The 20,902-nt window shown below is 34.5% G+C and overlaps 1 protein-coding gene across 1 annotated transcript in view; it reads right to left on the bottom strand.

Moving 5' to 3' along the window:
• Window positions 1-20,902, bottom strand: part of LOC142348026 (uncharacterized) — a 177,825-nt gene that overhangs the window by 152,426 nt on the left and 4,497 nt on the right. The window contains exons 4-5 of the mRNA XM_075399193.1: window positions 13,923-14,054; window positions 12,983-13,021 (exon numbers count right to left, since the gene is read on the bottom strand). Of these exons, the coding sequence (XP_075255308.1) occupies window positions 12,983-13,021; window positions 13,923-14,054 (171 nt within the window). The remainder of the gene's footprint in view (window positions 1-12,982; window positions 13,022-13,922; window positions 14,055-20,902) is intronic.

Here is a 20,902-nt window from a genome sequence, read left to right as displayed (position 1 = left end):
CACAGGGAATACTCCCCACCGAGTTTGGTTTGATTTGGACAACTCCTTGACCCGATCAAAAAGACCTATTTTTAAAATTATTTTTTCGCGAAAATCGCAAATTTCCGTATGAAAACCCATCTTTTTTTCCTAGGCAGGCTATTGCAAAAATTCTTTTTCTTTTAGGTTTTAGGTACACAGGGGATACTCCACATCGAGTTTGATTTGATTTGGACAACTCGTTGACCTGATCAAAAAGACCTATTTTTACATTTTTTTTCGCGAAAGTCGCAAATTTCCGTATGAAAACCCAACTTTTTTCCTAAGCAAGGTTGAGCAAAAATTACTTTTGTTTTAGAATTTGGCTACGCAGGGGATACTTCCTACCGAGTTTGGTTTGATTTGGACAACTCGTTGACTTGATCAAAAAGAACTATTTTTAAATTTTTTTTCGCGAAATTCGCAAATTTCCGTATGAAAACCCAATTTTTTTTCCAAATGAAGCTTTAGCAAAAACTCTTTCTGTTTTAAACTCCAGGTACACATGGGATACTCTATGCCGAATTTGATCCAATTTGAAGAAGAACTTGACCCTCAAGAAAAACACCTTTTTTCAGAATTCATAATCGCAATTTATTCGAATTAATCGCAAATTTCCGTATGAAAACGCAAATTTTTTCCTGGGCAAGCTTAGGAAAAATATTTTTTTTGTGTTACACTCTAGGTTGATAGTGGATACTCCAGACCGAGTTTGGTCTGAGTTTGACAACTCCTTGACCCGATGAAAAAGAATTTTTTTAAAATTCGTTATTCGCGAAAATCGCAAATTTCCGTATGAAAACCCAACTTTCCAGCTAGGCAAGCTTTAGCAAAAATTATTTTTGTTTTATAATCCAGGAACACTGAGGATACTCCCTACCGAGTTTGGTTTGATTTGGACAACTCCTTGAACCGTTCAAAAAGACCTATTTTTAAAATACTTTTGTCGCGAAAATCGCAAATTTCCGTATGAAAACCCATTTTTTCCTAGGCAGGCTATAGCAAAAATTCTTTTTCTTTTAGACTTTAGGTACACAGGGGACACTCCGCACCGAGTTCAATTTGATTTGGACAACTCCTTGACCCGATCAAGAAGACCTATTTTTAAAATTTTTTTTGCGAATTTCGCAAATTTCCGTATGAAAACCCAACTTTATTCCTAGGCAAGCTACAGCAAAAATTATTTCTGTTTTAAATTCTAGGTACACATGGGATGCTCTATGCCGAATTTGATCCAATTTGAAGAAGAACTTGACCCTCAAGAAAAACACCTTTTTTCAGAATTCATAATCGCAATTTATTCGAATTAATCGCAAATTTCCGTATGAAAACGCAAATTTTTTCCTGGGCAAGCTTAGGAAAAATATTTTTTTTGTGTTACACTCTAGGTTGATAGTGGATACTCCAGACCGAGTTTGGTCTGAGTTTGACAACTCCTTGACCCGATGAAAAAGAATTTTTTTAAAATTCGTTATTCGCGAAAATCGCAAATTTCCGTATGAAAACCCAACTTTCTACCTAGGCAAGCTTTAGCAAAAATTATTTTTGTTTTATAATCCAGGAACACTGAGGATACTCCCTACCGAGTTTGGTTTGATTTGGACAACTCCTTGAACCGTTCAAAAAGACCTATTTTTAAAATACTTTTGTCGCGAAAATCGCAAATTTCCGTATGAAAACCCATTTTTTCCTAGGCAGGCTATAGCAAAAATTCTTTTTCTTTTAGACTTTAGGTACACAGGGGACACTCCGCACCGAGTTCAATTTGATTTGGACAACTCCTTGACCCGATCAAGAAGACCTATTTTTAAAATTTTTTTTGCGAATTTCGCAAATTTCCGTATGAAAACCCAACTTTATTCCTAGGCAAGCTACAGCAAAAATTATTTCTGTTTTAAATTCTAGGTACACATGGGATGCTCTATGCCGAATTTGATCCAATTTGAAGAAGAACTTGACCCTCAAGAAAAACACCTTTTTTCAGAATTCATAATCGCAATTTATTCGAATTAATCGCAAATTTCCGTATGAAAACGCAAATTTTTTCCTGGGCAAGCTTAGGAAAAATATTTTTTTTGTGTTACACTCTAGGTTGATAGTGGATACTCCAGACCGAGTTTGGTCTGAGTTTGACAACTCCTTGACCCGATGAAAAAGAATTTTTTTAAAATTCGTTATTCGCGAAAATCGCAAATTTCCGTATGAAAACCCAACTTTCTACCTAGGCAAGCTTTAGCAAAAATTATTTTTGTTTTATAATCCAGGAACACTGAGGATACTCCCTACCGAGTTTGGTTTGATTTGGACAACTCCTTGAACCGTTCAAAAAGACCTATTTTTAAAATACTTTTGTCGCGAAAATCGCAAATTTCCGTATGAAAACCCATTTTTTCCTAGGCAGGCTATAGCAAAAATTCTTTTTCTTTTAGACTTTAGGTACACAGGGGACACTCCACACCGAGTTCAATTTGATTTGGACAACTCCTTGACCCGATCAAGAAGACCTATTTTTAAAATTTTTTTTGCGAATTTCGCAAATTTCCGTATGAAAACCCAACTTTATTCCTAGGCAAGCTACAGCAAAAATTATTTCTGTTTTAAATTCTAGGTACACATGGGATGCTCTATGCCGAATTTGATCCAATTTGAAGAAGAACTTGACCCTCAAGAAAAACACCTTTTTTCAGAATTCATAATCGCAATTTATTCGAATTAATCGCAAATTTCCGTATGAAAACGCAAATTTTTTCCTGGGCAAGCTTAGGAAAAATATTTTTTTGTGTTACACTCTAGGTTGATAGTGGATACTCCAGACCGAGTTTGGTCTGAGTTTGACAACTCCTTGACCCGATGAAAAAGAATTTTTTTAAAATTCGTTATTCGCGAAAATCGCAAATTTCCGTATGAAAACCCAACTTTCTACCTAGGCAAGCTTTAGCAAAAATTATTTTTGTTTTATAATCCAGGAACACTGAGGATACTCCCTACCGAGTTTGGTTTGATTTGGACAACTCCTTGAACCGTTCAAAAAGACCTATTTTTAAAATACTTTTGTCGCGAAAATCGCAAATTTCCGTATGAAAACCCATTTTTTCCTAGGCAGGCTATAGCAAAAATTCTTTTTCTTTTAGACTTTAGGTACACAGGGGACACTCCACACCGAGTTCAATTTGATTTGGACAACTCCTTGACCCGATCAAGAAGACCTATTTTTAAAATTTTTTTTGCGAATTTCGCAAATTTCCGTATGAAACCCAACTTTATTCCTAGGCAAGCTACAGCAAAAATTATTTCTGTTTTAAATTCTAGGTAAACATGGGATGCTCTATACCGAATTTGATCTGATTTGAAGAAGAACCTGACCCTCAAGAAAAGGACCTATTTTTAGAATTCATAATTGCAATTTATTCGAGTTAATCGTAAATTTCTGTATGAAAACGCAACTTTTTCCCTAGGCAAGCTTTAGCAAAAATTATTTTTGTTTTAGAAACTAGGTACACCGGGAATACTCCCTACCGAATTTGGTTTTGATTTGGACAACTCCTTGACTCTATCAAAAACACCTATTTTTAAATTTCTTTTTTCGCGAAAATCGCAAATTTCCTTATGAAAACCCAACTTTTTTCCAAGGCAGGCGATAGCATAAATTCTTTTTTATTAGACTTAAGGTACACAGGGGATACTCCATACCGGGTTTGGTTTGACTTGGACAACTCCTTGACCCGATCAAAAAGACCTATTTTTAAAATTCGTTTTTCGAGAAATTAGCAAACTTCCGTATGAAAATAGTCAGTGTTATTTAACAAATCAACAAACAGTGAATTAATCCTAGTTAATCAATTTTTTGTTTTTACATGCAGACTAAGTAAAAAAACAGTAAGATTACCTGAGTACATGGGTTACATACATCTTATACCAGGTATTTCGAGATCATTTGCTGTTCGGCTGTCTAGTGACTAAAGTACCTGCAAAGCTTGAGAAACAAATGATCTCAAAGCGTTCCGACTCCAGAAAAAAAAATTACATGCAGGTTGCCCCTAAAAAATTGGACGCAGATTAAAACAACAACATAAACATTATCATATTATATGGCACCAATGCAATTTATACTACTACTACGACTGGTACTACTTCTATAAACATCCTATTCGCAATCTAAAACATTTACAAAAAGCTAAAGCTCTCAGGTTCCAAAACTTCAAATGCTGACCTATCCATGAATTTCTGTCCATATCTTCTATTCATATCCATCTTCTATGCGTATCCATCTTCAAAACATGCGTATCTATCTTCTTCATCTTCATATCTCCTTATCTCATCTACATATCCATCCATCTTCATATCTTCTATCCAAATCCATCTCCTAAGCTGGTTTCATATAGAACGACACCATATCCATTGTTTCGTTTACCCATATCCATATCTTCTATCCATATCCATATGCTGGTCTTCTATTCATAAACTTTTAGTTGCTAAGACTTCAACAACGAAAAGGCAACAATCTAATCTGAAATTGCAAATAAAAACATCAAAGCTCCTTAACAAAATACCAGGAACCAACCAATTGTATAATAGTATAGATATAATAGTACGCCATAATTGGTTACTGACATATAGCCTATCAAATTCGCCTTGTCGAGAGATTTCAAACGATATAACTTTTGTTTGGGTTATAAATAAGCGTCGCGAGGTGCGTCTCTGGCTGGGGTCGCAGTCCCGACGTGCTGCTCTGGTGTGGTCGTTTGGTTCCGTCCTCTAACGTGGTCGCTGGAGAGTGACTAATCGCGACGTGCTGGATTATAGTTTAATGTGTGCCGTACAACGCATTCTATATTTGACGCTCTATGTGTGACCTTTTGAAACTCTCTATTTCCATCCACTTTCATCTTTATACCTGTTTACCTCGAGCAGATAGGGACGCATGGGATGACAGCGTATCTATTGTCACTTGACCTGAGAGTACACGAATAAGCATGTCACGTGACCGAAAGGAGGTTGCATACGAAATTTTCACTCTGTCATCTGGGTTAACCACTATAAAGATGAAGTTACTTAGTGGTAAAAGTAATAAATCCGAGAATCTCATTAGCTGGAGATCACAGTACGACTAGAGATACATGAATAAAAAGTTTCCAGTTGGGCGGGGGTGGGGAGATAGTTGATGATGGTGGCTGGTTACGGGACCGGGGGCTGGTATGCATGCAAAAAAGGCTTATATCTCGAAAACTACTGTACGAAATTTAAAAAATGAGTATGTTTTGGAATCAGCATGAACTGGGGCTTCATCCTGTAGTTAAATATTGTTAGAAAACTAAACGAATCAAAACTGGATTTTTGCTATTCTGGCTGAAATTGGCTCAGTTCGTTGCTAAGTAAAAACTTAGTAACGAAGCCAAATCGAAATTTTTTGACCCTTATATTTGGTAAAATTATTAAATGAGCACGAAAATGATATAATTAATATACATGAAAAAAAGATTTATGACGAAAAAGTTATCAAACTTAACAACTTTGAAAATTCAAAAATTTAGAGAAAATTGACCCTGACTTCGGCCTCTACTTTGCTCTTGCATTCTCTTGTTTGGCAATACTTTAAAAAGATAATTATATGGTTGTTGGAAGCGTAAATTCTAGTTGATTTTGCTAGCAAAAACATGCATGTTTTCAGCTAAAAATTGGGAGAATTTAGTCCAAGTTCAACAAAAATGACTAATTTTTGCTCATAAATCGACGGTTTTCTTGAAGTTTTGGTTAGAAATAAAAAAAATCAAAATCCGTTCTAAAAATTTTCAGAAAGTACCATATCACGGCAACAAAATGAGCGATCAAAAACTTCTAACACGTCTTTTTCAAAAATTTAGTAGCGGACGCTTTTCATGAAGTTCATTATTTTCTTCACCCAATTTGACAGTTCTTTAAAAATTTTGTAAACAAATCAGCATATTGGCTTTTTCTTTTCACAAATTCAAAAAAACACAGTATCACAGCAACAAAACGATCTATTATAGACTTTCTAACTTGTATTTTTCAAAAAGTTATTTGCAAAGGTTTTTAATGAAGTTCGATAATTTTTTCACCTAATTCAACAGTTCTTTAAAAGTTTTTTTTAGGAATTAGCGTACTGGCAACTATTTGTACATAAATTCAAAATTACTTTATTATGGCAACAAAAACGGGCTAATACAGGCTCTCATGAACGTTTTTTTCTTCACCTAATTCGAAAGTTCCTTGAAAATTTCGTGTTCAAATTAGCACTTTGGCATTTAGTTCAACACAAATTCGAAAATGCATTTTTACTGCGCCAAAACGGGCTAAAATACATAATCTGACTCATCTTTTTCAAAAAGTTATTAACAAACATTTTTCATGAAGTTTTGCATTTTCCTCAACTAATTCGACAGTTCTTTAATGTTTTGTTAACAAATCAACATATTGGCCTTTATTTGGACGCAAATTCAAAAAAAAGATTATTACGGCAACAAAACAGGCTAGTATAAACTCTCTAACTTGTCTTTTCTAAAATTGTTTTTACCAAACGCTTTTCATGAAGTTCGATTATTTCTCCACCTATTTCGACAGCTCTTTGAAAGTTTTATGTACAAATCAGCATATTGGCAGTTAGTTCTACACAAATTGATAATTTAAATTTTTACGGCAATAAAAAAGGGCAGAATGGGCTAAAGTAGACTTTCTAACTCAGTTTTTTTTCCGGAACGTTGTTCATGAAATTTGACATTAATTGAAGGTAGCTAAATTTGTCATCATTTGATTTGTCTGAATATTTCACAGTAGCTAAATTTGTCATCAGTTGACTTGTTTTACCATTTCAGTAAATTTCGTTCAAGTAGAGGTTAACTTTATAACGGTTTACCACTATCCAGTACATACAAAATAGAGTGAGCGAGAGTTTGATTCAATAACATCATTTTTTTGACCTAACATCATGTTTTGAACTAACCCAACGAAAACCTAAATTTTCCAGAGGAGCTAAAACAAAAAACTCCCTAAAGTGTTTTTTACTTCTTAAAGACAATGAATTTCGTTTCATAGTTTTAGTTAAACCGTTGCAACTCCTTAAAGCAACAAACCAGTTTCTTTTGAAAAATATTTTATCCGACTGTTGGCTTATTCGAAAATAAAATTAGATGTAACTTTGAATTTTATCTAGTGAAGCTAGACCACAAGTGTTTGGTTCTTTACGCTCCCCACACTTAGTTTTAATATGGCAATTAGACTAATACAACCCCAACAGCTCCTTGAACCGATGAAAATAGACTAATTTTTGGAAATTTTCCCGCTTATTTGCAGCCAAAAAAGACAAAATTCTGAATTTTTCGAGAGATGCTTGACGAAGATTTCAGTGTGGGTTATGAATCCCGCAACTGAAGCAGGTCTGACACTGATTTCGGTTTCAGTCCAATAACTCTTTGACCCGACGAAATCAGATGCTCTTTTAAACAAAAACATTGTTCGATTTTTTGGTTAATTGAAAATGAAAAGAGACGAAGGCCAAACACAAATTTTGCCACTTTTTTCCAGACAGAATGAAATGCTCTTTTAACACAAATTTTGCGACTATTTCTACACAAAATCAAATTTACTTTATTATGGCAACAGAAACGGGCTAATACGGACTCTCATGAACTTCGTTTTCTTCTTCACCTAATTCGACATTGCTTTAAAAATTTTGTGTTCAAATTAGCAATTTGGCATTTATTTCAACACATGTTCGAAAATACATTTTTACTGCGCCAAAACGGCCTAAAATGCATAATCTGACTCAACTTTTTTAAAAAGTTTTTAACAAACGTTTTTCATGAAGTTTTGCATTTTTTTCAACTAATTCGACAGTTCTTTAAAATTTTGTTAACAAATCAACATATAGGCTTTTATTTAGAAGCAAATTCGAAAAACAGATTATTACGGCAACAAAACAGGCTAGTATAAATTCTCTAACTTGGCTTTTCTAAAATTGTTTTTACCAAACGCTTTTCATGAAGTTCGATTTTTTCTCCACCTATTTCGACAGCTCTTTGAAAGTTTTATGTACAAATCAGCATATTGGCAGTTAGTTTTACACAAATTGAAAATTTAAAATTTTACGGCAATAAAAAGGGCAGATTGGGCTAGAATAGACTTTCTAACTCAGTTTTTTTCCGGAACGTTGTTCATGAAATTTGACATTAATTGAAGGTAGCTAAATTTGTCATCATTTGATTTGTCTGAATATTTCACAGTAGCTAAATTTGTCATCAGTTGACTTGTGTAACCATTTCAGTAAATTTCGTTCAAGTAGATGTCAACTTTATAACGGTTTACCACTATTCAGTACATACAAAATAGAATGAGCGAGAGTTTGATTCAATAACATCATTTTTTTGACCTAACTTCATGTTTTGAACTAACCCAACGAAAACCTAAATTTTCCAGAGGAGCTAAAACAAAAAACTCCCTAAAGTGTTTTTTACTTCCTAAAGACAATAAATTTCGTTTCATAGTTTTAGTTGACCTGTTGCAACTCCTTAAAGCAACAAACCAGTTTCTTTTGAAAAATATTTTATCCGACTGTTGGCTTATTCGAAACTAAAATTAGATGTAACTTTGAATTTTATCTAGTGAAGCTAGACCACCAGTGTTTGGTGCTTTACGCTCCCCAGACTTAATTGTAATATGGCAATTAGACTAATATGACCCCAACAACTCCTTGAACCGATGAAAATAGTGTAATTTTTGAAAATTTTCCCGCTTATTTGCAGCCAAAAAAGACAAAATTGTGAATTTTTCGAGAGAAGCTAGACAAAGATTTCTTTGTGGGTTATGAATCCCGCAACTGAAGCAGGTCTGACACTGATTTCGGTTTCATTCCAATAACTCTTTGACCCGACGAAATCAGATGCTCTTTTAAACAAAAACATTATTCGATTTTTTGGTTAATTGAAAATGAAAAGAGACGAAGGCCAAACACAAATTTTGCCACTTTTTTCCAGACGGAATGAGATGCTCTTTTAACACAAATTTTGCGACTATTTCTACACAAAATCAAATTTACTTTATTATGGCAACAGAAACGGGCTAATACCGACTCTCATGAACTTCGTTTTCTTCTTCACCTAATTCGACATTGCTTTAAAAATTTTGTGTTTAAATCAGCATTTTGGCATTTATTTCAACACATGTTCGAAAATACATTTTTACTGCGCCAAAACGGGCTAAAATGCATAATCTGACTCATCTTTTTCAAAAAGTTATTAACAAACGTTTTTCATGAAGTTTTGCATTTTCCTCAACTAATTCGACAGTTCTTTAAAATTTTGTTAACAAATCAACATATAGGCTTTTATTTGGAAGCAAATTCGAAAAATAGATTTTTACGGCAACAAAACAGGCTAGTATAAACTCTCTAACTTGTCTTTTCTAAAATTGTTTTTACCAAACGCTTTTCATGAAGTTCGATTTTTTCTCCACCTATTTCGACAGCTCTTTGAAAGTTTTATTTTGAAATCAGCATATTGGCAGTTATTTCTACACAAATTGAAAAATTAAGTTTTCACGGCAGTAAAAAGGGCAGAATGGGCTGAGATACACTTTCTAGCTCAGTTTTTCGAATTTTTTTTACGGAACGTTTTTCATGAAGCTCGATAATTTCTTCACCCATTTCGAGTTCTTTTAAATATTTGAATACAAATGAACATATTTGTTTATACACATTGTAAACGAAATTGATCAGGGGCCGCAAATTGAGCTGGCGTACAACCTCGACCAATTCGAAAGATAATGAAACAAACTGTTCTTTGAAGTTCGAGATCTAAACATACTTTTTGACAGGGACAACACCTATTTATTCAAACTTCTATAAAATTTAATAGACAAATTTTACAATTCAGTGTAGTTAATACTTCTTTTTATATGTTAACACTAAAAATTTTGCTTTAAAGGATTTAGCATTAAAAGCAGTAAGTTCGTAACAATGAAGATAAATTTCGTCAAAAAAAAAAACAATCAATTTTGTTCAAGTTTTTGGTGCATTAGCAAAAAATACTGGTCGTTGTGCTCGGTGAAGTGCGGTGCGTTGCGACTTTTTGGAGGTAACGACCCGTTGGAGAACTCCATAGGGTACTTCATCAAATTTGACTTCAATTGACAGTAGCTAAATTTGTCATCATTTCAGGTGTCTGAAGATTTCACAGTAGCTAAATTTGATATCAGTTGACTTATGTAACAATTTCAGTAAATTTCGTTCAAGTAGAGGTCAACTTTATAATGGTTTACCGCTATTCAGTACATACAAAATAGAATGAGGGAGAGTTTGATTCAATAATATCATTTTTTTGACCTAACATCAAGTTTTGAATTAACCCAACGAAAACCTAAATTTTCCAGAGGAGCTATAACAAAAAACTCATGGTTATTTACTTCTTAAAATTGATGAATTTCTTTTTACAGTTTTAGTTAAACTCTTGCAACTCCTTAAAGCAACAAACCAGTTTCTTTTAAAAAATATTTTATCCGACTGTTGGCTTATTCGAAACTAAAATTAGATGCAAGTTTGAATTTTATCTAGTAAAGCTAGACCACCAGTGTTTGGTGCCTTACGCTCCCCACACTTAAACATAATATGGCAATTAGACTAACATGACCCCAACAACTCCTTCAACCGATGAAAATAGACTAATTTTTGGAAACTATCCCGCTTATTAGCAGCCAAAAAAAAAACAAATTTCTGAAATGCTGGACAATGATTTCTTTGTGGGTTAAGTCCCGCAACTGAAGCAGGTCTGACACTGATTTCGGTTTCATTCCAACAACTCTTTGACCCGACGAAATCAGATGCTCTTTTAAACGAAAACTTTATTCGATTTTCGGTTAATTGAAATTAAAAAGAGACGAAGGCCAAACCTTCTTCCCGAGATGCTCGAAGCAAAATTTTGTTTTTCATACTCCTTATACTCTTATTGTGAGTTCAGTTGGATCACAATTTTTTGACCCGAAAAGAAAACAAGGCTGTTGAAAGTTTGTGTTTTTTTCCAACAAAAAGAATATAATTGTTCAGAGAAGCTGGACCAAATAGTTTAAGTGTTTCAAACTCTTAATATATAGGGGATAATACACAATGATAGGATTTTTCACCCTACACATCAAAAAGGACGACGAGTACCCATTAGTTTTCAAGACAGAGTCAACACTGAAATTCAAATTTTACTTATAGAAGGACACATAGGTTGAGATCAAAATTTTATAATTCTTCTAATTTAAAAAGTACGAAATTAACTATGCTCAGATATGGCTAAAATTAAAACAACTTTGTTTAATATGCTTATCTTTTATCCTTAAGCTGATTGTCCGTCCATTAGGTGATTCTCTATGGACTGCATGTTCGACATAAGTTATAGTATTATATATTTTTTAATATTACGAGGTTGCTGATCGTTCAGCACTACTCTTGCATGTTTTCAATACAACTTTTTCAATGATGAAAATTTGTAAGATTAGCGGTGAATTTTGCGGTGAATTTTTGTAAGAATTGCGATTTTTAGCGGTGAAATTTTTTTTCACCGCAAAAGTGCTTGAAAAAATTTTTTCACCGTTTAACAATTTTTTTTCACCCCATTGATCGCATTGAGCGCAAATCTCACACTTTTTACTCAAATTAACCGCAAATCTTACATCTTTTAGTGGTTTTTAGCTTGACACCTCGACCCAATCGAGGTCACCGCGGTTGATAATATTTAACGTTTATTAAACTTTACAATTCCTTAAACCAACGTTAAATTTACTTGATAAGAACGTCTATAACTCTTTTCCGGTGTTAGTAACTATTAAAAAATTCTTATCGTATTTGGAAAGAAAAGAACTCTGGAAGAATTCTAGTTTTCCCTCATTGTGGTTTTCGAGATACAAAAGTTTTCATACAAAATTGATTACGGTAATAAAAAAACTGTTCAAAACCATCAAAAGTTTTTTTAATTTGATTTTATAATTCCAAATCCGGCTTTTATCTGGCAGGATCTTGTAAGATTTTTGCTTATGACGGTTATATTGCAAGATATTTAATTAGACGTTTATCTTTCAAAGTCTATAAAAATAACGGCTATCTTCCGATTGAGTCTTACCAAACAAAGGTTTTTTAAAACTTGAACAGTCTGCGTGAATTGCTTATAATGTAGCCAGAGGATGCCGTGCTTCAAAAATATATTTAAAAAAAAACTTAAAAAAACTTTATATAAAAATTGTTTGCTTGTAAAACGTTTCAACAGAATATTGGAAACTAAGAAGGACTGAGTCTTTTTTAAATCTTTCTAATCTACGCACTGTCAATTCCCAACTGATTTGCGGTAGAAGGCCTGTGCCTGTAATAAAATCAGTGACTTATCAGTCTCAAGTTTCACAAACTCCCCGTAAACTCTTTTTGCGGCTCTTCACATTCGAAGGACTACAGTGTGATACATATGATGTGACACGTTGATTCACTGACATCAAGTTTTCTAAGCCTTACTAAATTAGATTTCATTTTTAACTAAGCTTCATTTTCTAAAATAAATGATAAATTTACAAAACTATTGCAAGATAGACGTTAATCTTGCAGAAGTATTGCATGAGAGACGACTCTCGTGCAACGTTCTTGTCAAAAGACAGTTTTGCAAGATTTTGTAGGAAGTTTGAAGACTGGTATGAATATGTATATTATTTCAAGACTCTTGAAATAATACTCATCTGGTGTTGCAAGATCTTACCAGATAACCGCAGATTTGATTTGTCTGTTTTTCCATAAATTCGGAGGAGTATTTCCTTTTCAGCCATTTCATCATTTTTGCAATTTCCGAAACAGCAACGAAAAAGAGATTGAGCATTTCACGCTCGACTAGAAAGCTTCGGTGCAGCAGATTATATAACATTTTACTCATTTTACGAATGTCGTGAGTAAAATATTGAAGTTTTTTGTAGATTTAGTATTGTGTAGACTCACGCATGCAACCTTTGTTCTTGCTGGCATCTCTTTCTTCACCTGAAATATGAGTTTCGTTAAATGCCAAATGCTCCCGTTTTGTGATTCGTTAAAATACTGAAACCAAATTGAAACATTTTTCTATTGATTTGTTGGCTGTAATTCATTATTGCTTGCCCATTATTTGAAAGATTTCGTTTTTGAGGATAACAGTAAAAACCTATGCAGCAAGAGGCCGTTTTTGACCTGATCCATACGGTCTGCGTCGCATCAGTCTAGCCTTTTTAATTTAATCCTTTAATTATCCGGTCCAAGAAATTCTACCTGAAATATGTAAGACAAGCGGTAAAACTCTACACTGTTTGAGGTGCCAGACGGAAGTGATCTCTGATCAGACTTTAGTCGAACCCACACGGTGTTTTTCCAGACCAAAATTACAGGGTTTGTAAACTGATTTGAGAACACAAAAGTCTGGACAATGGTATCATTTTGGCCTGATCAGTGGTAAGTTCCGTCTGTGATGGTCTGATCAGAGCTTTGACCGCACTCAAGGGCGCACGAGGTTTCTAGCGCACATTAGCCTGATCAGAGCATACTTCGGTCTGGGATCGTCTGATCAGAGATCATTTCCGTCTGGCACCTCAACCAGGGTAATATTTTGAGTGCACTTTTTCATCTAATTATTCGGTGAATGCCGTAAGTTAGCAGGTGAAATGGGACGAGGAAGATTGTAATCCACAGAGCATCGTACAAAAAGTGTTCCAATAACACTTTTAACCAGAGGTCTGATAGAAGCGCACGAGTTGATATCAAAAGAAGTGGGGGTGATAAATGGACGGCATCCGGTTGCGTTGCGGCAATTAAATCAATGTCTGCCATCTGTATTTTTGATTTAGGAGCGAAATGGGTATCATGGGAAAAATTTGGGAAGTTTATTTCTTGTTTGATTGCCGTCTTTTACCTGTGCATAAATATTCGTCATGTTCCCAAAAACAGTCAACTGGACCGTCGCATTTCTTTTCCATTGGGATGCACATACGTTCACCACAACCGAAGTGTGTTCCGTTTGTTTCCTCGACAGCCAATGTGCAACCTGAAATTAATTTCCCTGAGAATCTTGTTTCCAGTGCTTATCTTGTCATATCTTGCAACAAATGGATATTCCGCCTGTGAACCCCCCCCCCCCCCCCCCCCAAGTTAGTGGGTTAATATTATTTGCTGCGGCCGATCAATAGGACCACGTTTCAAATGAGCGACACTGAATTTTGTTTCAACAGGACGACATTTGCATGCATTCTCAATGTTAATTCTTGCTTAACATCGAAATTTTGACCAATTTATCACAAGCATGTAGTCACAAGCATCCATAATGACTAATTTAAACGAGAAAGAAGGAAGGTAAAATTATATGCTTTACCGCATCTGGCCATGGCAATGCCTCAGCGGCCCGTGGAGGTGGATATGAATTAATCTACTACAATTTAACCGAACGTGTGAGCGCGCAGCAATCTATCACAACTGGTCCGTCAACTAGGATTAAATTATTAGCGCATATTGAGACTTTGTACGTATTATTTATTTTTGTCGTCCATTTGGTACAAAATTTTGGTGTGTCCATTTGGGCGCTAGTGAAAATGGCAGACGTACCAAAATATAGAAATTTTATTGCTGGCCAATCACAATTGAGAAAATAGGAATATTGTTTCCTGATTGGCTGATTGCTCAACCTATTCTCCATGTTTTAAAATAGGATATGAATGTTAACGTAAAATTCCTCAGAAATCGCGATAAGCCGAAACAGGATAATTATACTTTTTTGTGAGAAACTGGTCTCACGTTCGGTTGTGATAGATTCATATCAAGTCCCACGGGCCGCTGAGGCATGGCCATGGCCCGCGAGGCATGCCCCGATGCGGTAAAAATTATAATCTAGCATTAGGCTTTGTCCAATTTAGGCTAACGCTTAAAGGTACAGTGTTTTAAATTTCTCAACCAATCACATTCGTTGAAATTTCTACATTTTGGCACTGACGTCATCGTCCAATTGAAACGCCTCCAATGTTTACATTACGATTATGCTATGACACGTGCTCTGTAACGGAGGGGTGTGTGTGTGTGTTTGTGTGTGTGTGTGGTGTTTGTGAGTGTGTGCGTGTGTGTGTGTGTGTGCGTGTGTGTGTGTATGTGTGGGTGTGTGTGTGTGTGTGTGGGGGGGGGGGGTGCATATCACGTACGGGGAAGGAAAACGCAGAAGATCCCAAGATTTTTGAATAGGATGGCTACTGCAAGATCAAAAACTCTATTACAGATTAAATGTAGTTCTCGTAAGCGTCAGCTAAACTATGCTCCCTTTTCTAAAATTTGAGCTCAATATCTAACTGAGTACAATAGCGCTGAATTTTGGGAAGAAAGCCCTTAAAATAATTTCCGCTCATTCAACGTAATTCTTTTTAAATGTTTTTTTAACGTTTCTAAAGGTTTGAAACTCAGTCCCAGATGTTATAGACATCTATATTTCCAAATTTTTCCCATTTGATTATAAATAATTGGAACAACTTTTGGGAAAAGCACTGATGTAATCTAAGCCCTAAAAAAATTTCAAAAAACCCCATTTTTTTTTACAAAATGCGTTACATTGCAAAATTTCAAATCGAGATGAAAAACTTTCATATTTGCAGAAAAACATTTATATTTGCATTCACTTTTTTGTACAATAATTTGCGTTGTGAATGCTCAAATCAACATGGATACTACCTGTACAAATAAAAAGCTCCGGAATCTGCCATCTGATGATAAAATTCAGATTAAACTAATTGAGCTGATTTTACAAATGTGTGGAAATTATCAGTCTCAAAGTGATTTAAATAACGATCTTGAAAACCTCACTTGAGCTACTGCGTTCAAAGTTGTTTTGAACCAACATAAAAACGACTAATAAAATTATCGAACACGGGTACTTCATTGGTCCATTTTTAAGCTGAACTTTTTCATGATTTCCAATGCTTTTCTTATTGATTTGCATGTTTTTATTTCAGTCTTTGCTTTTCATTTCACTTACAATACAAACGGCTAAACCAATATAATACTAGAAGCTCTTCTTTGTACAAAGATTTTTGGTCGCTTTTAACGAAAATGACTAGCTTGAAAACTTGTGGAAATCCTAATATAGCGTTTTTTTTCTAATTCTGCTGTAATTACATTTGATTGGAAGCTTTGGGCCGACCGATTTAGCAGTTTATTATTAATCTCGAACAAGCAAGCATATGAAGTTTTTTATGGCAGAGCGGTAAACGCTCATTTAAAACTGAACATAGACCTTTTAATCCCATTTTTGCTCTTTTTCTATAATTTCAATGAAAATTCTTGCTTTCTTTCGGAATAATTTTTTCCCAAAGCCCTTAATTGTCCCAAAAAAAGAAAAACTCATTTGAAAAAGTTTGAATTGAATTTTCCTTTATGTCACCAGAACCATTCCGAATTTTACTTTGGTTTCAGTTTTTGTACAATTTTGAACCATTTTTAGAATTAAACTGTCTGGAATTTTTATATATTTTTTTTTTGTTTTTTGACAGATGCAGGTCTTTTTATAAGGCTAATCGGAAAACTAAGTTAAAATCCTGGCCTTTAACGTTTGCATTAGAATTACTGTTTTGCGTCAGCAATTAGAATAATGATCAAACAATTTAGTTTTTGGTTGTTTTTTGGTTTAATTTTGAACCATTTTTAGAATAAAACTGTCTGGAATTTTTATCTATTTTTTGTTTTTTGACAGTTGCAGGTCTTTTCATTAAGCTAATTGGAAAACTGAGTTAAAATCCTGACCTTTAACGTTTGCATAAGAATTACAATTTTGCGTCAGCAATTAGAATAATGATCAAACAATTTAGTTTTTGGTTGTTTTTTTTGAGAAAAATCTGAAATATGACCGAAAAACGTTTTTGATACCTTGCTACAAAATTTGGTTTCCTTAGACCGAAAGAACAAAACGTACCAAACTTTATTTGTTATTTATTATATTGTCCAATATTTTATAATTGTCCAATTTAGGCTAACGCATAAAGGTACAGTGTTTTAAATTCTCAACCAATCACATTAGTTGAAATTTCTACATTTTGGCACTGACGTCACCGTCCATTTGAAACGCATCCATTGTTTACATTACAATTATGCTATGACACGTGTTCTCTAACGGAGGGGTGTGGGTGTGTTTTTGTGTGTGTGTGTGTGTGTGTGTGGTGTTTGTGAGTGTGTGCGTGTGTGTGTGTGTGTGTGTGTGTGTGTGTTTGTGTGTATGTGTGTGTTTTTGTGGCGGACATATAACGTACGGGGAAGGAAAACGCAGAAGATCCCAAGATTTTTGAATAGGATGGCTACTGCAAGATCAAAAACTCTATTACAGATTAAATGTAGTTCTCGTAAGCGTCAGCTAAACTATGCTCCCTTTTCTAAAATTTGAGCTCAATATCTAACTGAGTACAATAGCGCTGAATTTTGGGAAGAAAGCCCTTAAAATAATTTCCGCTCATTCAACGTAATTCTTTTTAAATGTTTTTTTAACGTTTCTAAAGGTTTGAAACTCAGTCCCAGATGTTATAGACATCTATATTTCCAAATTTTTCCCATTTGATTATAAATAATTGGAACAACTTTTGGGAAAAGCACTGATGTAATCTAAGCCCTAAAAAAATTTCAAAAAACCCCATTTTTTTTACAAAATGCGTTACATTGCAAAATTTCAAATCGAGATGAAAAACTTTCATATTTGCAGAAAAACATTTATATTTGCATTCACTTTTTTGTACAATAATTTGCGTTGTGAATGCTCAAATCAACATGGATACTACCTGTACAAATAAAAAGCTCCGGAATCTGCCATCTGATGATAAAATTCAGATTAAACTAATTGAGCTGATTTTACAAATGTTTGGAAATTATCAGTCTCAAAGTGATTTAAATAAAGATCTTGAAAACCTCACTTGAGCTACTGCGTTCAAAGTTGTTTTGAACCAACATAAAAACGACTAATAAAATTATCTAACATGGGTACTTCATTGGTCCATTTTTAAGCTGAACTTTTTCATGATTTCCAATGCTTTTCTTATTGATTTGCATGTTTTTATTTCAGTCTTTGCTTTTCATTTCACTTACAATACAAACGGCTAAACCAATATAATACTAGAAGCTCTTCTTTGTACAAAGATTTTTGGTCGCTTTTAACGAAAATGACTAGCTTGATAACTTGTGGAAATCCTAATATAGCGTTTTTTTCTAATTCTGCTGTAATTACATTTGATTGGAAGCTTTGGGCCGACCGATATAGCAGTTTATTATTAATCTCGAACAAGCAAGCATAAGAAGTATTTTTGTGGCAGAGCGGTAAACGCTCTATTAAAATTGAACATAGACCTTTTAATCCCTTTTTTGCTCTTTTTCTATAATTTCAATGAAAATTCTTGCTTTCTTTCGGAATAATTTTTTCTCAAAGCCCTTAATTGTCCCAAAAAAAGAAAAACTCATTTGAAAAAGTTTGAATTGAATTTTCCTTTATGTCACCAGAACCATTCAGAATTTTACTTTGGTTTCAGTTTTTGTACATTTTTGAACCATTTTTAGAATTAAACTGTCTGGAATTTTTATATATTTTTTTTTGTTTTTTGACAGATGCAGGTCTTTTTATAAGGCTAATCGGAAAACTAAGTTAAAATCCTGGCCTTTAACGTTTGCATTAGAATTACTGTTTTGCGTCAGCAATTAGAATAATGATCAAACAATTTAGTTTTTGGTTGTTTTTTGGTTTAATTTTGAACCATTTTTAGAATAAAACTGTCTGGAATTTTTATCTATGTTTTTTTTGTTTTTTGACAGTTGCAGGTCTTTTCATTAGGCTAATTGGAAAACTGAGTTAAAATCCTGACCTTTAACGTTTGCATTAGAATTACAGTTTTGCGTCAGCAATTAGAATAATGATCAAACAATTTAGTTTTTGGTTGTTTTTTTTTTGAGAAAATTCTGAAATATGACCGAATAACGTTTTTGATAACTTGCTACAAAATCTCGTTTCCTTAAACCGAAAGAACAAAACGTATCAAACTTTAATTGTTATTTTTTATGTTGAGTTTTTTTTCGGGATGTGTTTTTTCATGACTCTATGTTGTTATCATTATTATCTTTAACACTTACTTTCAAAGCCTTAATGAAAAAGTTGATGCACCGTCGACATGAAGTTGTTGCTACCATGCAGTGAAGTGTCTATGAGGAACTTTGCTTTTGGAGGGGGGGGGGTTAAATGGGGAATTAGAAAGACCGCATATATGGAATCTTGGAAAATGAGCTCAAAAGGTTTCGCTGCAATTTACTGCAGTGGGCTTTTTTTGATCACAACGAGGAATTAATATAGCTCAAGAACATCATGCTTCATCGGCCTACAATTTACCTCTTGATCATTGCTCTTAAATTTCACAGAAACATTCCTCGTGTAGCAGATTAGAGAAAAGAAATTTTCGCGCCACAATATTTCGAGTATCATCAATAAGCCATCGCTGTAACTTACAGCCATCCCATTGAGCTCATTGTCAGAGGAAGAGGAGAGGGTAATAATCATCGAAGATTTTTTTATTGCAGTCAGTAGTATAGCAATTTGCCATATGCTTGGAGGGTGGGTCCGGAACAGCCCTACAAGAATTTAAGTCGAGAAAATCCTGATTTCTGTCGAAATGAAAAATAGTTCAAGTTTCAGCAGCCTCGTGTAGACTCTTTCTGCTATACTGACTGCTGAAACTTGAACAAACTTTCATTTCGAAAGAAATCAGAATTTTTGTCGACTTGAGTTCTTGTAGGGGTGGGGTCCGGACCCCCCACCTACAAGCAAATGGCAACATACGCTTGTTGTAATGGTTAAGAAGATAACCTGAGACAGTTAGTGACAAAAATACCCACTCCGGTCATTTTTGACGAGCTCGTATTTTTCGGGTTTTGGCACCCATGACTCCTTAAAAAAATTCAAATTGCAAACGACTGGCAACGGCTAATCCGTAGGTAACGACACTTGGCAGGCAGGTTGGTGGCACCCTATATTTACTAGAAATTTTTTTAGAAAGACATTTTGACGACTAATTCCCGAGTTATTGAGTTCTGAAATTTGGTGTCGTCAGTTAGGTCGATCAAAAGTGTGCGCGGTTTTTGCTCGTGATCTATTGGGAGGTAGGCCATAAATTTTGTGGGTAAGTGCAACTATGAGAGTACGTTCCATGATAATAATTAGTTTTATCAACTTGACCCCTCATTTTGGACGGGTGATCTTTGAATGTCCCCTAGAAGTCAAATTTTAGGTTTTATGAAAAATGGTCTCATCGGCATGTACAATTACCGGGACTTGCATGAAAAGGTTTCAAAAATGGAAATTACAATTGATCGTTGGTTTAAAGGTGAGTTTAGTTTAGATAAGAGCGTATTGGTTGAGTATAAATTGAAGTGACACGCAGGACACATTTTGGACACAGGAGAGATTTTTGCACAAGCGAGAGAAAGTAGTTGATTCAATGGGACTAAACTTTAAAAGATAGTGTGAACAGCAGGGAAGAGATTGAGAGTGAGACTCAACTCTGGAAGTTTGTAATTGCAAGACAACTTGGGATACTGTGAGCGTTTTTGATTTAGTTCATTTGCGATGTGAACCGTGAATGTTGTTATTATTATTATTTTAATTATAAATTGTCTTAGCTTTGTCCTTTCCAATGATGTGCAAGTAATTGACATTACGAGCCCCATTGTGAATCAACCTATTTCAAGGCAATCTAATTTGCAACAGCATACAAGAGTGGAAGAGGGGAAATAGCAGAGTAGCAAAGTAACGCTTGCTTCACCAATTCAAAACCTTTGTTTTTTTGATCGATCTTCTGGGAGACAGAGACCCCTCTCTGTTGAGCCTCTTTAGAAATTCAG

The sequence above is a fragment of the Convolutriloba macropyga genome, chromosome 10 (genome assembly GCF_964194025.1).
Source record: "Convolutriloba macropyga chromosome 10, txConMacr16.3, whole genome shotgun sequence".
NCBI lineage: Eukaryota > Metazoa > Xenacoelomorpha > Acoela > Convolutidae > Convolutriloba > Convolutriloba macropyga.
This window is presented reverse-complemented; position numbering and strand designations above follow the sequence as displayed.